Source organism: Rhincodon typus, chromosome 15 (genome assembly GCF_021869965.1).
Source record: "Rhincodon typus isolate 14 chromosome 15, sRhiTyp1.1, whole genome shotgun sequence".
NCBI classification, from domain to species: Eukaryota; Metazoa; Chordata; class Chondrichthyes; order Orectolobiformes; family Rhincodontidae; genus Rhincodon; species Rhincodon typus.
The window spans coordinates 52,731,147-52,751,792 of record NC_063346.1 but is presented as its reverse complement, the minus strand read 5'-3'; the positions used below and the strand labels follow the sequence as shown (position 1 = coordinate 52,751,792).

Here is a 20,646-nt window from a genome sequence, read left to right as displayed (position 1 = left end):
TTAGAGTTATCAGCCCAGGCTTCGGAATTTCTTCAGTTGAGATAAGTGAATTTTGCTTAACATCTACTATCTGGAACCATACATCATCATTCTTCCCATTGCATCATTTACTTGTCCTCTTGAAATAGTGCTGTTTCGTCATATAACTTTAACATTATATTTAAGGGCTTCAACCACCTTGAAGTGATTTTGTGAAGCACATCACATCACATTAAGCACAAGGGTCTAATGAACACTTCACACTCATTTGATGATCTCCTTCTGCACTCATCATTCTAACAGTCACCAACTATTCATAAGCTTTCGACCTGACAATGCCGACATGTTTTATGCTGTATTTCTCAGCATAATCGGTTGACATCTCTCTGGCAGGCAACATTATGGGTTTGCTTTGCTTCATTCTAGCTAAGGAGCATGAGAAGTGATTTGTTCACAATTAGAGCATTGTCTTTCCCTTGCATGATAGACTTCCTTTTCTTTTGTGTAATGTCCTCCCCTGTATTTATATCATGCCCGCTGGTCTTGATCTTTCTGCTGGGTCTTCTGCAAATATTTCATTTTTTACAACATATTGTTCTTGTTTAATCCGAAATTTCACTCAGCATAATGTTCTCCCACTAATACTCTCTAGCTGAGGATCAGCAGCGTCTAAGATTCTGCATATATTTCTTCAGAGTAAGTTTCTCCTCTCTCAGTAGACATGCTCTTTTGGCATGATCTCGTATGCTTAAAACAATCCTATTTCTGGTGAAATCATCTTTCCATTGTCTAAACTCTGTGGATTTAGCTAGTTATGTCAGTGCCATCATACACTGACAAGTAGTCTCCCATTCTGTTTGAGTTCTGATGTTGAATATATGCTATAAGTAACATATGGACATAAGTAACATTAATAAAGGGTTCTAAGTATGTTTTCTAATCCACGATAATCTCTCCTGTGTGTGTTCTCTGCTCCTTAATGAGGTTTGGGATACAATACACCTTTTAGCACTCTTTCCCCAGCAATGCCAGTGTTGTTTCTTTTCTTTGCTCAGTCTTTTCACTTAATTCTGTAGCTATCTCATAGCTTTGTCACTGCAAGTAGAAAAGTTCCAGTTATGTCTCATATCTCTTCATTTCCACAGTAGGAGGGAGTGGAAAATCCAGAGGCATTCCAATCCACCTAACATTTCAAAATTGCAGACTGTTTCAATTCTTCCATGGTAATGTTTTATAGTAGCTGGCTGTCTTACAGCTCTGGAGATTCACTCAACCTCAGCTTCTAACTTCTGACATTACGTTTCAAAATAATGAGTTTGATGGCTTCCACAAATCAAAATGAGAGCAAAGTGTAACAGAGGTAGAGGTCACATAACGGCAAGGCTGTGAATACACTGCACAATGACATTTCTCTAAATAACAATTACTCATTTCCTCCAATGCTGCCATCCAATTAAATGGACAATGTATGCCAACTATATCTGAATACATCGGGGTCACAATGTGGAAATACAGAGTAGATGAGGTGTGGTTGTCAGCCCGTTATAAGCTGGTTAGATTTAATATAAGATAATTCAGACATTTTAATTCAGAATTCTCCAATTTGGGAGCCCACAGATCCAAATTTGGACACACACAAGACTCATGCCCAAAATGCTGAAACATCCAGTGCTGAAAATAAAAGAAAATTCAAAGTCCAATATGATTAAAAACAGTGACATCTCATGAAAGTGGTGAGATATGGTAATAATTAAGGGACGATTTACATCCTGGATTCATGCTAGACTTTTGAGTGTTTGCAGTAGTTCAAGGTTACTTTAAATATATGTAATTGGTTGGAGAGGCAATGGCCTAGTGGTATTATCACTGGGCTGTTAATCCAGAGACCTAGATAATGTTCTGGGGACTCAGGTTTGAATCCCGCCATGGCAGATGGTGGAATTTGAATTCAATAGATATCTGGAATTAAGAATCTAATGATGACTGTGAATCCATTGTTGATTGTCAGGAGAAAAAACCCATCTGGTTCACTAATGTCCTTTAGAGAAGGAAACTGCCATCCTTACCTGGTCTGGCCTACATGTGACTCCAGACCCACAGCAATGTGGTTGACTCTTAATTGCCCTCTGGGCAATTAGGGATGGGCAATAAATGCTGCCTCGCTAGTGACACCCTCATCCCATGAATGAATAAAGGTACATGGGTACAAAGAGTGGAGTTTTCACTTTTATCTCCAAGTGGCAAACCAGCCTTAGTCATCTGGCCATCTTGATAGGCCACATGAAATAAATAAAGAGTGAGGTATAAAACTATAAGTTAATGTTAAAGTGACAATAAACACCTATAAACCTCAATAAAATCTATTAGTATGCATTAATGTTTTCAAATGAAAAGACCGATTATTGGAATCTATGCACAGGAGCTGCTTGTTATCCTTGCTACCTGAAAGGAGGCAAAATTACAGTCAAAGTGTTGGAAACAATAATGTGTGATACAGAACAAAGGACTACAGGGCTTTGTGCCAATGGTGTTCATGAGAAAAACAAACAGTTCTTAACACATGGTAGAGAGCAAACACTGCATGAACAATGTTTATTCATTACTGTAGATGAAATTAAAGTGATTACTCACTATAATGTCTCCTCCTTGAACGAACTGAAGACGGGATTGGAAAAAAGCGATGTCTATCACGTAGATCAGATCACAGAAATAATCCATCAACAGCCACAGGTGGACGTTATCAGGTGTTTGATAAGGAAAGGTACAACGAACAGGGATTAACCAAACATTCCAATTCCAGGCGAAGACCACAATGGATAACCACAGCACATACATTGGATCTATTATTGGAGAAAACAGTAACTGTGCTTTATATTGATCTATATATACACTACAGAAAGATGCAGTATTGCATCATTCTGTACTGTTTAAATAGCAGTAAAATTCAATTGTAACTGATTACTTGATAATACGATGTAACCTTAATTTGCCAAGTTCAGCAAGTTCTAAACCGACAAAGATTGACAAGTTGTTTTTAATTTACCAGCAGCAGTAATACAAGAACTCTGATCATATCATATTAGCAGTATGTATTGTAACTATACAGAAAGGTGCACATGTTTGTGATATAGGGATAATGTCAGGTGATGATATATAAAGAGGAAATTAGACAGTGTGCACTTGATGTTTATGAAGTTGAATCTAAGTGCTTTGGAAGTAAAGTAAATACAGTTTGGAATGTGGTACAAATTCATTATTTAATACAGAAATGTGTCAATATTTTCTGATATTTAACAGACACAAAGCTGATGTTACATTGTCTTCAAATTATAAAAATGAACCTGGACAGAATCAATAAGAACCAACACCATTCCCAATGCTGCATTTTATATCAGCAATACTAGCGTGAGCACCACTACCATTAGCATTAGAGTAAACCTACCACAACCAGCTCAAATATCAACACAAGAGTTGCAATATTTAGACAAGCACAACCTAACAGGTCACCAGCAGATGAGCATTTACCTTGCAGGAGCTAGGAGCATTGACAGTGGAGGAATGCCTGCTAACCAAACACTCTTTATATCACAGGTTTTAGCCTCAAGAAGATATCAAAGTGGGTAGGAAGTCAGTAACATGAACTTTAAGGCAAACCATTTGCACATTAGCAGACCATTCAAGTTTGAAATGTTGGATTCTGTCGACAGACCTCAAATATTTTAAAAGGGCAAATTTGATTTTACTGTGCTTTGAATCTTGTCATTGAACTATCGGGACTTGTTCAGCTGTCAACATAAAAATAAGGTTGAAATCTAAAAGAAATCTAAGGTCAAATCTCCAAGCAGTTCTTCAGTAAGTCAGGTGGAGTGGGATCAGAAGTTAGTGATGATGCAGAGATTGGTTTGAGACAAGTAGGTAATTAAAAGGTTGGTCTACTGGTGGTTCAATTGCCCTGGATGGCACACAAACATATAGACAAGGAAAATCGCAAGTTGGATTGCTAGTCTTTGCTGAGTTAGGCTGTCAAACAGTTGAGCTTTCTCCCTTTGATCACAAATACCCTCAATTTACGAAGAAGGAGAAAAACAAACAACTTTTTCTTTGCTGGGAATGATTGAAAATGTAAGAAATCAACTTTTACATAAACGGAATGAAATCTGATGTCTACTTTGCAATTACTTTTTGATCTGTGAGTCTGTGCTTAAAATTATACATGGAAAATCAACAACTTAATCGCAGACTCCTACTATCGCTATTTTATGGCTGCCTAATCTGTACATAGTAGTTAATTTGTGTACCAAATGTGTTTACACTGGCATTAAAACCTCAATATAAATATAGAGTCAGGACGTTGCTGTACTTGAGAGACCCCCAGCAATGAAAATGGCTCTGCCACAGTCAATAACTGCCCTGTATTAGCAGCAACACTATAAAACTGATGTAGGAGCAGAAATAGGCCATTTGGTCCATCGAGTCTGCTTTGTCATTCAATGAGATCATGGCCAATTGATAATCATCAACTCCACTTTCCTGCATTATTCCCATAACATTTGATCCCCTTATTAATAAAACATCTGTCAACCTCAGCCTTAGATGTACTGAACAACCCAGCCTCAACAGCTCCCTACAGTAAATAATTCCACAGATTCACTACTCTCTGAGAGAAAATAATCCTCCTCATCACTGTGTTAAACAAGCAATCCCTTACTTTGAGATTCTGCCCTCTGGTCCTAGACTCTCCCATAAATGAAACAACCTTTCTGCATCCATCACATCAAGGCCCAGAAGAATATTATGTATTTCAATGATCATTATTCTAAACTCCAACGAGTACAAGCTCAATCAACTAAACCTCTCCTCATAAAACAGTCCATCCATACTCGGAATCAACCCAATCAATCAATCTTCTCTGGATCTTATATCTTTCCTCAGATAAGGGGACAAAAACTGTTCACAGTATTCCAGCTGTGGTCTCACCAGTGCCTAGTATAGTTTTAGTGAGACCTCCTTATTTTCATGCATCATCCCCTTTGAAGTAAAGACTACTGGTTCATTTGCACTCCCTATTACCTGCTGAACTTGGTTGCTAGCTTCTTGTAATTCATGCATGTCAGCTCTAAATCCATCTGTGTTGCAGCTTTCTGCAGTCTTCCTCCATTTAACTATCATTTAGCTCTTCTATTCTTCATGCCAAAGTGCAAACGGGTTAAAAATTGGATAAGTCCCATTTCAATGTGAGAATACCTGGTGCCTGATTGGGGTGATCTAAGCAGCACATAAACTTTGAAATGCCCATTTATCTTCATTATTGGTTGTATGCAGAATACTTTGCTGCCTGATTACGTGCTCTACATGAGGTCCAGCTGCATGTGAGGCCAGTATAGGTAAAGCTGGTCTGTAATTGTTAGCGTCTACCTATGCATCATAAATTGGAGTTGGATTGTGGCTACAACACAATCTCAAAATATTTTTTGGGAAAATATTTTTTTAAAATTTGTTTATAGGAAATGGAATGTTTCTGATGAGGCTAGCATTCATTTCCCATCCCTAAGTGCCTTTGAGAAGATGATAGTGAGCTGTCCTTTTGAATTACTGCAGTCCATGTGGTGTAGGTACACTCGCAATGCTTTTAGGAAGGGACTTCCAGTTTTGACCCAGTGACAGTGAAGGAATGGCGATATAGTTTCAAGTCATGATGCTGTCTGGCTTTGAGGAAGTCTTGCAGGTGATGGTTATCCAGATGGTAGAGGATGTGGGTTTGGATAGTGCTGCTGAGGGAACCTTGTTGAATTCTTCCTGCCCATTTTGTAGAAGGTATACACTGCTACTACTTTGTGTTGGTGGTGGAGAGAGTGAATATTTGAAATGATGGGTTGCTTTGTCTTCGATGGTGTCAAAGTTTTTGTGTTTTGTTGGATCTGCACTTATCCAGGCAAGTGGAGTGTTCTCCATTGCACTCCACTTAAACCTTGTAGATGTTGGTAGGTATTGGGAGACCAGAGGTGAGTAACCACAGAATTCTTAGCCTCTGATCTGTTCTTGTAGCCAAACTTGGCTACAAGAACAGATCAGAGGCTAGCTGGGGGAACACAGCAGGCCAGGGCAGCTCCACACTGTGTTACCTCAGACTCCAGCATCGGCAGTTCTTACTATCATATATATATTGTTGGTCCAGTAACTAATAACACCATGACATTGATTGTGGTGGAATTCAGTGATGGTAATACCAATGAATGTCAAGCAGAGATGGTTAGATTCTCTCTTGTTTGAAAATGTAATTGCCTGCCGCTTCTGTTGGAGAATGCAATTGCCTACCACTTCTGTTGGATGAATCTTACTTGCCACTTATAAGCCTAAGTCTGAATGTTATCCAGGTTTTGCTGCTTGCAGGAATACATGCTTCAGTATCTGAGGACTCTCAAATGTTTTACAATCATCAATGAACCCCCCTCATTCTAATCTTACAATGGCAGGAAGGCCATGGATGAAGCAATTGAAAACGGTCAGGCCTGGGACTCTACCCCAAAGAACACCTAGAGCATTGTCCTGGGACTGAGTTGGTTGGCCTCCTGTGACCACAACCCATCTTCCTTTGTCAAAGGTATGGCTCTAATCAATGGAACGTTCTGTCTCTGATTGTCATTGACTTTAGTTTTGCTAAGGATCATATGCTACAATTAGTCGAGTGCTATTTTCATATCTAGGGCAATCACTCCCATCTCACTTCTTTTCTCAGTTCACCTCTTTTTCTCTATGTTTGGACAAAGATTGTGTTGAAGTGAGGAATTGAGTGACCCTAATGGAAGCCAAACATTGAGCTGCTTATTGTTGTGTAATTGACATTTGATAGCACTGTTGATGACTCCTTCCATCATTTTGCTGATAATTGAGAGCAGTCTGATGTGCTTGGCTAATTTGGATTTATTGTGCTTCTTGTAATGAGAACGTAGCTGAGCAACTTTCTACACTGTCAGGTATTTACTAGTGTTGCATGTAAGTCTTCAGTACTATTTCCAGAGTATTGTCAAGGCCTGCAACTTTTGTGGTATCCAGTGGATCAGCTGTTTCTTGATACCACACATAATGAATGGAATTTGCTGAAGATTGGCAACCAAGACTCTGGGGTTCTCAGGAGAAGACCAAGATGGATTAACTACCTGACAGATCTGGCTGAAGATAATTGCAAATGTATTAGCCTTGCCTATTGCAATGACATGACAGGCTTTCTCATCATTGAGGATTGGGATATTTGTAGAGCTTCCTCCTGCTGTTGTTAGCTGTTTAATTATCTACATCATTCATAACTGTCAGAGCTTCCATCTGATCTGTTGGTTGTGGAATTGCTAAGCTCTATCTGTTGCAAGCTGTTTCAGGTGTTTGGCACGCAAGTAGTCATGTGTTGTAGCTTCATTAGATTGATACTTCATTTTTTAGGTATGCTTGTTATGTCCACTACACTCTTCATTGACGCAGGGTTGATCCCATGACTAGATGGTAGTGATGAATGGGAACGTGCCATAACATTACAGATTTTGGCTGTATACAGTTCTGTTGTTGATACCCACAGTACCTCATGGGTGAGAGACAGTAGGAACTGCAGATGCTGGAGAATCCGAGACAACAAGGTGCAGGGCTGGATGAACACAGCAGGCCAAGCAGCATCATAGGAGCAGAAAGGCTGACGTTTCGGGCCTGGACCCTTCATCAGAAAAAAAGTACCTCATGGGTGCCCAGTTTTGAGTTGCAGTGTTTGAAATCTATCCCATTTAATATGGTGGTGGTATCACTCAACCCAGTGGTAAATATCTTCATTATGAAGTCAGGACTTCATCTCCACAAGGATGCACATACGCTCACCCATACTGTCATAGACAGGTGCATTTGCTACAGGTAGGTTGGTGAGGAAAAAGTCAAGTAAGTTCTTCCCTCTTGTTGATTCATTCATCACCTTTGACACACTCAGTCAAACAGCTGTGCTCTTCAAGACACTGACTGACTACTGACACTCAGTAGTACTACTAGCTACTGAGCTACTCTTGGTGATGAGCATTGAAATCCATCACCAAGAGTCCATTCTATGTCCTCGCCATTTTCTTCTGATAGGTATTCAACATGGAGGAATACTGATTCAGCAGCTGAGATTGGGGTTGAGGTGGATGGTGGTTGCAAGCAGCAGGAGTTTTTCTTGTTCATGTTTTACTTGATACTGAGGGAATTCATTGTGTCTGTATTTAATGTTGAGGATTTCAAGGACAACTAGCTACCACTGTACCACCATCTCTGGTGAGCCTGTCCAGCCCAAGGTAAAGAACATACTTCGGAATGGGCATAGTGATGGCTGGGACATTGTCAGTAAGGTATGATTCAGTGACAGTGGCTATATCAGGCTGTCGCTTGACTAGTCTGTAGGACAGCTGTCCCAAACTTGACAAAAAAACCTCTAGATGTTGGCAAGGAGGACTTACAGGGTTGGCAGGCTGTGTTTACCATCATCATTTCTGGTGCCTGGATCAATGTCCAGCGGTCCTTCCAATATCATTCCTTTTAGACTTTGCAGCAGTTTGATACAACTGAGTAAATTGCTAGGCCATTTCAGAGGGCATTTAAGAACCAACCACATTGCTGTGGTCTGGAATCACATATAGGCCAGAATGGAAAAGGATGGGAGATTTCCTTCGCTGTACACGGATGTACAATTTATATCTTTACAATCTTGTTACTTTATGTGAATGCAATAGTATTGTCTGAAAAGAAAGGAAACTTTATCCTATTCATCTGGGCAGTTTTAAATGCAAGCCATGGAAACACAAGAGAGTGTCCATCCACTGCATGGCACAGTGATCTGTTCCACACTGGTGACACTGGAATTTGCTAAAGTCACAGCCAGGATAGTATGTGTTTATTTGAATCATCAAAAGAGAATGTCATTTGTTTTTTGCCTCGTTGTAGCACAGAATCACACGAAATAAAATTATACAAATAGGACTATGGCAAAATATAAACATACTTATTCATGGAAGTTGCAGCTAGTCAATCCCAAACTGCTCTTTAACACTGATGTGATGAGATTTAGCTAATTAAATTATTGTTCATATTACTTATTGCCTAAATTTGTTGTTGTTGACTTTTTAAAAAATCACTGAGCAAGACTGTGAATTAGGTACAACCAGCATTAAATAAACCATGTATTGTTGACTAGTTATTGCTCAATTAAAATCTTATGGACCATGACTTACTTAGGTTCCCTTTGATTAGACAGCATTTTGATGTTCCTTTTTGGCTGTTGTTTTAAAAAAATTAATTCCTGCTATTAAGTTACTAATAGGAAAAGCAAGTCTGAGGCATTTGCAATTGTCTGTATCCAAAATGTCAGATGGATGATTGATCTCAGGATCCTTCTGAGGACTTAAGCGTCACATATATCAGTCTTCACCAAATCTAATTCATTCCACGTATACCAAGGAATGGATGAACACATTGGATATGATGAAGACTGTGGGTTCTGACAACGTTCCAGCTGTAGTACTGAATACTTACTTTATTCCCTCAATCTAAGCTGTTCCAGTTCAGCCACAATACTGGTATTTACCCAAATTGCCCAGATAGGTCTGATTCTCAAAGACCAAGATAATTCCAATCTAGCCAATTACTGCCCCAACAATCTGCTCTCAGTCTTCAGCAAAATAATGAAAGGTGTTGCTTTCTCTCCACAGATGCTGCCTGACCTGCTGCGATCACCAGCACTTTTTGTTTTCAGTACAGATTCCAACATCTGCAGTAATTTGCTCCTACCAACTCTGCAACAATGTTTTCATGGATGTTCAATTTGGGTTCCAATAAAGCATCTGAGCTCTTGACTCAATAATGTTACAAATTTAAGTTTGTCAGGTTTTATAAATGATTATTATTTAACTTTTCTATTTGATGTTGTTGTTTTAATAGCAGATTAGAGTTTGGGAATCCTGTGATGAGTGACTCACTTCTGACTCCTCAAAGCCTGCCCGTTACCTGCAAAGCACAAGCCAGGAGTGCAATGAAATACAATCCACTTGCCTGAATGAGTGCAACTCCAACAATGCAAAAAACACAACACCACTCAGGACAATACAACTATTTTGATGCTATCGTTTCCAGGACCTTAAATAATTGCTCCCTCCGCTACTGATGAACATATTCCATTAACAGCTCCTTCCAACCTGTGACCTTTACCACCTGGAAGGATGAGGGAGCAAATACATGAGAATACCAATCCCTGCTGGTTCCTCTCCATGCAACACACCATCTTGGCACAATTTCATGATTCTTTTACTATTTCTGGGTCCATGTTTTGCAACTTCCTCCCAAACACCTTTGTGGGTGTTCTTACATTGCAAGAACTGCAGCAATTCAAGAAGGCTGCTCACCAGTTCCAAGATCAATTCAGGTTGAGCAATGAATGTTGGACTTGCATGAACAAAAAGACACATTGACTGTTGCTGCTCAGATCATTTCTCATTGACTATTTACCTTTCAGATGTGCGCTTGTTCACTAGTGACTGTTGAACAGTTTTTCCAGAGACAAGGTTCCAATGAATAGCTAGTGCTTAGGTTACATTTCAATGACCAGTCCTTGTGGACTGTTTGCTACACAGATCAGTTTCCACTGAGTCAAGATGATTGGTACCTACTCACTAATCTCCTGATCTATTAAGAGCCCATTGGCCAATTACTGCCCATTAAGTTCTGCTTGGTTTCAATCCTGTTGATCTTATTGATCCTACTGGTGCTTGGTTGGTGCTCAGATCAGTTTAGTTCACACCAGCATAGTTTGAAAAATATTTTCAAAGATTGTTCCAATCAAACCTACTGCTGAAGGGGTCAACGCTGGATGGAAACCCCAGTCCTCTAATCCGTCTGATCCAAGGTTGAGTTTTAAACCGGCAGCACATCATTTCACAATAATGTTCTTCCTCCTCTTCCTCCTTTTCTTCCTCTCGCGGTGGGGGTGGAGGTGGAGGGGGGGCTTCCATAGCCTTCTTAGTTGGGGCTGTGATATAAGTAAATGAATAGTCAGATTTGTTTGTGAGCAAGTGGAAAACATTTGCGCCATCTAATGGAGCAAATTAATAAAAATGACATGCATTTCTATAGTGTCTGAGGCCACAGGAAGTTCCAGGTCACTTCACAGCCAACATAAGACCTTTAAAATGTTGCCACTGTTACAATGCAGAAAATATCATAGTAAAGAATCATAATGAAATTCACTTCCACTGCCAGTGTGGGCAATGTCACTTATCCTTCAAATTTTATGTTGATTCATGGACACATCTGAAGGGCAGACAGAAATTCAACCTCAGCTTATATCCACTTCCCAGGAGGATGTGTCAGGGTGTCTAGTTGAGGTGTAGGCAACAGAAAGGATGCATATTTTTCCACTAGTCTGGCCAGGCTTTAGACCTGAGACACAGAACTGAGAGGAAAGGCTATTAACGCTTTTGAGCACTTTTGAGTTCTGAGGAAGGGTCACCGGACCCGAAACGTTAACTCTGTTTTCTCCTCCACAGATGCTGCCAGACCTGCTGAGCTTTTCCAGCAACTTTGTTTTTGTTCCAATGCTTTTGAGCTGTTCAATTCCTCTACCTTCCCCACCCACCTTCTGTTTGTATCTTCCCGAATTCCTCCAACATTCATTTTAACCTAGTACTACTGCTAAACATTTTGAAATCCTCCCTGAAGCTGAGTCAATAATCCAATAAACTTTGCAGTTGCACCAGTCCACAATTTACATTGTCACCTACTGTGCATACCGTCTACCGATCCCATTCCACACACCAGGACCCTAATTCTTCAATCCCTTTACTTACATGCAGTTGGACTTCCCTCATCTTCAGATGCATCAGGGTCAATAAGCTTTTCCTTGACTAGTTCTGTTCGTTCTTTAAAGCTTCTCACCAGCTCTTGGAGGCGCTCATTAACAATGGCGCTGGTAATACTTGTTGTTGAACCCTGTTTATCTCTGGAACTGAACAAGAAAACTGAATTCAGGAACTTTGAATTTCCATACAAGATGTGTTGGATGCTAGCTTTATAAAGGTAGCTTATGATTATTAATGCTGTGAGTATTTACACTAAGGGGCATACTGTATTAAATGCAAGTTTTGGTAGAATAAAATTTATTGCAATTCTAGTAACCTTATAAATCCGTGTATATCTTGTCAACCATTTTACGTAACTTATTAGGCTGTGGCTACCAATCACTGTTAGCTTGTGGTTGGGGTAGCTCACTGGCACTAATCTTCCTTTCTATGCTTAGTCTAGGGCATGTCTAATGAGCAGTGATAGAAGATAGACCACGAGAGAGTGTTAACAATAGATACTTGTATTAAACTAAACCTTGTTGTGTAAACATGATTAATGTAGATACAATTAATATTAACTAGTTAGGCACAATTATGGCTATCAGGAACCATCAGGATCTCATGCAAAACTATTTTTCCACATAAAAACTGTGTGATGTCATCAGATTGGGTGGAGTTAATGTAATTTCACCATCAACTCTTTCATAACCATGCCCCTTGACAACACTCGTTATTGTTCACTACTCAGTCCTGTTGCTTTATTTCTGGACTGTGATCTGGGGAACATCTGCAGCTGTCTGACTTCTATATCTGCCCTGGTAGTGAGCCCAACCCCAATCAGCCTAATGAAAGTGTGGAACACCCTTAGGTTCCTTTGCTGCTGCGGCTGCAATCTGTGCATCTACACTTCTACAGCCTCTATTCATGGAATTGAGCAATAGGACTTCTGGGAATTCTACTGTTGCAGTAGGTTCATCTTTTAGTATTTTTTCCAAGAATTGATAAAATACAGGTATATTTTGAATAAATACAAGTGGGCATCACCAAATTAATTAAATAAATGAGACGGCTTAAATCGGAATTTTTGCCTGTACCCCCATCTCTCCCTTCTCTTCTGTGGTATTCAAATCTCTATCACCTCCTCCCTCTCTCTCCCCTCTTCTCCGTACTTATTTCTTGCTCAATCTACACCTGTTGCTCTCTGTTTATTGTAAACTGCAGTGAGGAACTATACCAGGAACTTGAGTGGAAATGACTACATAGTACAAGTTGAGTGCATATATCACTGCACCCCATCTCCACCCAGTGGAACCAATAGCAACCCTTCTCTCTGAAGTCATTTGCAGCCAGCAACATTTGACAACTTCTTGAAACAATCAGGGGACAGGACTGTGGCAAAAATAAGCAGCATCTGCAGCAGCAGGAGGAGCTTAGTAAAAATCAACTTCAAAACACCCAAACGTCTGTTGGTCAGGCACCTGTCATCAACCTGGAGATTTGTTTGGCTATTCCAAGCTTGCACAGGTGACTCATGGGATGGTTCATCCACATTTTCCTGATTGGACTTACTTCTGTTCAACAAAGAAAAAATGCAGTCATTGGTTATTTATCAAAGTCAATTTAAAGCCATCACAGAAAAATGTACAGCTCTACCAGTGTCTGCAGGATAAGGCATGGCTTTAAGTCATCAAACTCTGAGGAACGTGATTGTGCTCCTGCTCTGGAACTAGAAGAGTCAGGGTTCAAATCTTACTTCAGATTTGTTGACCAAGGAAGAAGTGTTTACCTAGGGTCAAAACAGGTTGTTAATCAGGCTGCAAAATCCTTTGAACATTTAACACCATTTTCCAATGGAGGAAAGAGTGCAGCAATATTAAGTTGAACTGCTGCATTTTCACAGAAGGGATGGGAAAGAAACAAGTGAATCTTTATACTTCACTTTAGAAACAAGAGCAGATAAAATTTATTGATTTGTTTACAGTGAGGGAAAGTCACTATAGTCTTACCAGACCATAGTGCTGCTCTGTCATTATAGAGAGAGAGAGATAACTGGTAGTTTAATCTGAGGGTCAGCACATCTCAGGTAAGGTTGAGAAGGATAATCCTTCATGGCAACCTCGGCCAGCGCAGGAATTGAACCCATACTGTTAGTATCAATCTAAATCCCAAGCTAGCCATTCTGCCAACTGAACTAAATGAACTGACCAGTAGCTCATCACTCAGCCTAAGTATCTTTCTTTTAATTATATTGATGAATATTGAGATGCATTCAAATAAAAGAAGCAAACATTGACTTGTTCCACAATTCTAGCATTTTCTGTCCAATTTGTAGCCGAAGGATTAGGACTGTAAAGAAACCAACTCCACGTATTAACATTTTTACCGTTTGCCTTCTTATTTTTGAATTAGTGAATTGGATTAATATAAAGGACAAAAAAAGGCAGACAATGATCTATTCCTGAAATCAGATAACTCCATACATTTTTCTTTTAAGTATAGGCCCAAACCGAGGGTGGCTGTAGGTCAGGCAGGAAAATTGACCACAGCTTCAGGTCTCATAAATGTCTGAAATCAGGGCATCTTTCATGGGTTTCTGATGAGCTACCACCAAAAGTATGACTGGAGAACTATGGTAGATTTATCAGATTTCAGGTCTTGTGCATTTTATCACTTTGAAAGTGCAGATTGTGCTTTCATAAATGTCTGGGTTGGATGGGAAAGTGAGAGGGATTGCATTCAAGTACTTGATTTCCTTGCGCAATTGTTACTGCAAATGCATGGATTTTGCATGTGGGCCTAGCGGTGATTTGGCACCTGTTCAGTAAATTAAGTTTGGTAACTATCTAGGGTGGAAGTGGTATTGACCTGAGAAGTAGCAGTCTGTTATAAAGACATGCTCATGTCAAATATTAATTAATTAATTATTAATTAATTGCCTGGAACTAGATACTGAACTTTTTAAAAAGGCAGTTTCTAACCAAAACAAAACCTTAATTGAAACTAAAAATGGAAGTCTTAATTTGACATTCCACTCCATTAGGTAGAGATACAGGGTCTACAAAAGCCCCAGCAGAGATAATTAACCCACAGAGGGTGTAAGCAGTTTCCTTCTTACCTTATCAAGAAAAGTTCACAATATGCAACCATGGAAGAAAGACTCATTCAGAAATAACTTGGAACGGACAATGGACCTTAATTTTCTTATGATGACTGTGCAGATATAAGCTAATAAAAGCTACCTTTTTGGAATATGCAATGGACTTTTGAACTTCTGGTGGCAGGTGAAGATAGGTCATGTGATCAACCAATCATTTTGTGTGTACATGGATTTCAGCTGCCAGCAGACCACTGTCAGCTGTGGAACAACATAATTTAGATTTATAATAGTGAAATGTTCCAATGAAATGCTTCAAAGGAAACCTATTAAGCTACTTTGCTATAGAATCATGTTAGAAGATATTAAGGCAAATGGCCATGAGACGTAGGTTTTAAGAAGCATCTAAAAAAGTGAAAGAGCAAGAGAAGCAGAAGTTTAAGGAAGAAATTCAAAATCTTAGGCAGCAGGAAGCTTGAATGTGAAAACAGGAGTGATCATGAATGTGATTTAGTGCATGTAGGACACAGAAAACAAAGTTTTAGATGGCCTGGTTATAAAGGGTAGAACCTGGAAGGCTGGCAAGGAGTTTGGTTTTAGTCTTCAATGGGATTGGAGCATCACTGGCAAGGTCAGTACTCATTGTTAAACTCTAACATCTCTTAAGGAGGTGGTGACAAGCCATCTTCTTGAAACTCTGCAGTCTTGTGAAGTGAATTACTTCCACAGTGAAGTAGACACCAGCATTTTGTTCCAGCAACAATGAAGGACAGTGCATAATATTTCAAAATCAGAATGGTATACGACTTAGACTCATAGAGTAATAGTCATACAGCACTGAAACAGGACCTTCTGTCCAACTCTTCCATGCCAAGTAAGTTTCCCAAACTAAACTAATCCCATTTGCCTGCATTTGGCCCATATCCCTCTAAACCTTTCTTATTCATGCACCTGTCCAAATGTCTTTTAAATCTTGTGACTGTACCTACATCTACCACTTTCGCTGACAATTCATTCCACATACGAACTACCCTCTGTGTGAAAAAGTTGTCCCTTTTAAATTTTTGCCCTCTCACTTTAAAATTATGCCTTCTAGTTTTGAATTCCCTACCCGCGGGAAAAGACCTTTGCTATTCACCCTATCTATGCCCTTCATGATTTTATAAACCTCTGTAAGGTCATCCCTCAACCTCCTACATTCCATTGAAAAAAATCCCAGCCTATCCTGCCTCTCCTCATAATTCAAACCTTCCAGTCTCAATAACATCCTTGTAAATCTTTTCTGCACCGTCCCCAATTTAACAATATCCTTCCTATAACAGGGCAACCAGAACTCTACACAGTACTCCAAAAACGGCCTTACCAATGTCCTGTACGACCGCAACATGACGTCCCAACTCTAATACTCAATGGTCTTGGCAATTAAGGCAAGCATGCCAAACACCTTTACAACCCTGTCTTACCTGTGACGCAACTTTCAAGGAATTACGTATGTGAACCCCTAGGTTTCTGTTTAACAACAATCCTCAGGACCCTGCCATTAACTGTGTAAGTCCTGCTCTTGTTCATCTTACCAAAATGTGACATCTCGCATTTATCTAAATTAAACTCCATCTGCCATTCCTTGTGCCATTCCTGTGTACCTGATTCCTTCAGCTTGTTCAGTTTGTTGTGGAGGGTGTAAATTGGGGAAAAAAAAATCTTCCATTCTTTCTGACCTGTTCCCTGAACAGATGACTCCATATTCACTGATTCAGCCATTTTTATCTATAAATGGGAAAATGACTTGCTCTGGAAGGTAGCCCGAAGAAAGGACCTTGCAAGAGCCTTGCAACCATTTCACCACCTGCATGGTAACAGGAGATGTTTAAGAATAAGCAACAATCTTCGAGGAGCTGTCATTCAAATATTACCACACTCAAACTCTTGACCTTTCCAATAAATGTTGCAAATGCTACAGTAAAATTAGAGTTCAGCTCTGTGAGATGAGGCATCTGAGGAGTTTCAACTGCACTCATTATATATTTATATAGAGCACATAAAAATTGTATAAATATGCTGGTAGGGGACAGCCTGCATATAGATGTGAAGTACATGGTGATGGCTGCATCATTTCTTTTGTCTTCTGACGACAAATCCTGCCTCCACATCTGTTACTATTCCAAGTGTCATCAATTTTTTACAGCATGGAAAGAAGTCCTTTGGCCCATCTTGTTCGTGATGGTTATTAAGCATCTGTCTATTCTAGTTCTACTTTCCAGTATTGTAGCCTCATATAGCATAGCATTTCACGTGTTCATTTAATTACTTCTTAAATGCCTTGAAGGTTCCTGCCCCACCACCCTTTTTAGGCGGTGAATTCCAGGTACCCGTTCGGTGAAAATATTTTTCTTCAAATCCTCTTTAAACCTTCTGCTCCTTAGAACTGTACTCCCTGGTTGTTGACCTTTCTAATTAGTGGAAAAGTTTCTCCCTCTCTAACCTATCTATGCACCTCCTAATTTTGTACTTCTCAACCAGGTCCTTCTCCACCCTTCTCTTCTCTAAGGAAAACAACACCAGTCTATCTAGTTTTCCTTAATTGCTAATTTGCTCCAGCCCAGGAAACGTCATTGTGAATCTCCTGTACACCCTCTCTCATGCAGTGGTCAATCTCTGCATGTTTTCTGATCTGAAAAGATGACACAGCCCGTCTTGTGGCTGGGCACCTGCCATTAGTTTTCATCTAATGTGACAGCAATCCAGCAATTTATTTTATTATTTGTTCATGATATGTGGGCATCATGTGACATTAGTTGCCTTAATTTCCTCACCCATTCAAACTTATCTCCCTCTGAACTGACTGCACTCCATGCTCAGATTCAACCCTGACTTTGTAATCAAGCCTGCCAACAAAGATGTTCTTGTCTGGTGTACTGACATCTACATGAAAGAAGCTGAGCACCAATTTTCGGACACCTCCTCCTATCTCCTCCGGACCATGACCCTACCATTGAACGTCAGGCTATTATATTCATGATGTTCACTAATCTCATCTTTTCTGGGTATACCACTCCACCGCCACCTCTCCCAGGCTCCAAATTCAGTGTCCTAATCCCACGCAGCCTGCTACTACTTCTTTCTAAAATCCACAGGACACCTCAGGCAGACCCATTGTTCCTGCCAACAGAAAGTATCTCTTCTACCTCGACTCGATTTTTATTCCCTTTGTCCATTTCCTTCCAACTTACTTCCACAGTTCTTCTGATATTTTATGTCCAATTTGCAGCCTCCTCTTCACCACGGACATGCAATCCTTTTAAATCCCATCCCCCATCAGGATGGTCTCGGGGCTCTCTGCTTGTTCTTAGAAAGAAGGCCTGAACCGTCCCAACCAGCACCACCACCCCCAACGTGGCTGAACTCATCCTCGCTTTAAACACTTGCCCTTTAACTCCTCTTACTTTCTTCAGATCAAAGGTTTGGCCATGGATATCTACATGGTCCCCAGTTATGCCTGTCTGTTTGTGAGGTATGTGGAACATTTCTTGTTTGAATCCCACCCAGGTCCCTCCCCACAGTTCCTTCCTCAGTACATCAATGACTTCATTAGTGTTGCTTCCCTGTCTCATTTGGAATCGGAAAAATTGATCGATTTTGCTTCCTATTTCCAGCCTGCTCTCACCTTTGCCTGGTCCATCTCTGACTCCTTCCTTCCATTCCTTGACATCTCTGTTTCTATTTCTGGGGACATGCTGGCTACCGATATCCGGTACAAACCACTGTCTCCCACAGTTATCTGGACTATAGATCCTCATACCTGCTTCCTATAAAGACTCCACTCAATTCTCCCAGTTTCTCCATCTCTGTTGCATCTGTTCTGATGATGTGACCTTGTGCAGAGGGCTTCAGAAATGTATTTTGCCATAGTTCATATATTTTAGTGTTTCAGTTTTTTAAATTGAACTGTAAATGTTAGTTAATATCTCGAGGCTGGATAACGCAAAAACTTAGGATACATATGATCCAATTACAAAAAAATCAATTGTAAATTGTAAAAGTAATGTACAAAATGTTATTTGCATTTACTGGAAAAGATGATTGTAAAAAGGTAAGAGTCATAAAACAGCAGGTTGGTGTACTAAGCTAAAGAACTGGAGTCATGATGTTTACAGTGATTTCAGTAAAAGATTAGGACTCACTTGTAAACAGTAGATTTGGAGGCATTAAGTCTAGAAAGAGGGCAATTTGTATCATTAGAGATATACATTATCCACATGCTTTAAGAATTAAGCTTTGGAATTACGAGCTAGTCAATTTTCATTTCTACCAGAAAACATTGTCACAGAGTTGGGTGAATCTCAGTGAGAGTCTTTATTTTGATTTTCTCTTTGTGCATAGCCAACAGTGAGACAGGTATAGAGAGGCACCTAAGAAGAGATGGTCAGCAGGAGAACTGGTTGATGTTTGGAAAGCATCTAAAAGACCATGTGAGAGTTGGGTCTTTTGCAGCTGTATCACCATGGAAGTTGAGAGATTAACAAGTAGGATAAATGCTAGATCTACTTTCTATCATAGTCTTGTTTTGAATAACTGCCTTTTCAGCTATTATCCATCATAAGACAAAGTTTGCAAGGTGAAAATGACTACAAGAGTTCTTTAGCTAATTGAAGAAATCTACAGAGATTCTCCTGGTGCAAATGCAGTTAAATTCTGGAAGTATTCTTGGTTGCAGTTTGAAACCAAAGCTGCAAATGAAGAGTTTTGTTTTCTGATGTTTTAGTTGTTGTAGATCAAACAAAGAGAGGCCTGTGCTTGTACTGTGGAATCCTGAGCTATGAGGATTTAAAGGAAATTCAAAGGGTCACAAAACCAAAAGCTATTGAAAAGTCCCCCTAAAGTCTTGTAACTTGGCGAATAGCTGGAAAATTGGAGAAAAATCTGAGTAAATTTTGAGAGCTTTGATATACCATTGATTTAGTAATCTAGAAGTGAATCCACCTTCAAGATTCATGAAATGTTTAAAGGAACTCTTGAGGAAAAGTAGAAAGTGGAATTGGATTTATGTTTAAGTCTTTATAAACTATAGTTTTAATTTTGGAGTGATTGTTTGGTTTAATTTCAGATTTATATCCAGAAAAGTTTGTTTTTGTTTTAAAAACATGAAGCTTGTGGCATAGTGCTTTTCACTTGTTCCTTGAGTGCTCATATTTCTCTCTAAAACATTAATGGTCCCTAACCAGATCAAGTTAGAAAATTGCCCACTTATTTCAATGTTAGAAGTCATGAGTCTATGATAATATTCAGATTCCTTCTAAAGTTTCCCTTTGCTGCTTTATTTCCTTCACTGTAAACCAATATTATTCGAACATTCTTCCAATGCGTATACCTCAGCATTAATATGTTATTAGCAGATAGCTTCATAGCAGATGAGTCCTTCTGCAAAACAAAAGATGTATTCTCATACCAATCAATTTCCTGCTTTATAGCTTCAACACAAATCGAATTAAACTGATTTAGCAGGATAAAAACCAAAAGAACTGCAGATGCTGTAAATGAAGAATAAAAACAAAGTTGCTGGAAAAGCTCAGCAGGTCTGGCAGCATCTGTGAAGGAGAAAACAGAGTTAACGTTTCCGGTCTGGTGACCCTTCCTCAGAACTGCTAAAAATAGGGAGGTGGGTGGGGTAGGGAGTAAACGATAGGATAGAGCCCAAAGAGAGAGAAGGACAGTTGGACAGACAAAGGAGTTGCTAAC

The 20,646-nt window shown here is 39.6% G+C and overlaps 1 protein-coding gene across 1 annotated transcript in view; it reads right to left on the bottom strand.

The window, feature by feature from the left end:
- The window catches only part of LOC109910603 (cyclic nucleotide gated channel subunit beta 1), a 173,730-nt gene that overhangs the window by 56,642 nt on the left and 96,442 nt on the right, over nucleotides 1–20,646 (bottom strand). The window contains 4 exon segments of the mRNA XM_048606008.1: nucleotides 2,611–2,819; nucleotides 10,826–11,005; nucleotides 11,823–11,980; nucleotides 13,295–13,387. Coding sequence (XP_048461965.1) covers nucleotides 2,611–2,819; nucleotides 10,826–11,005; nucleotides 11,823–11,980; nucleotides 13,295–13,387 — 640 coding nt within the window.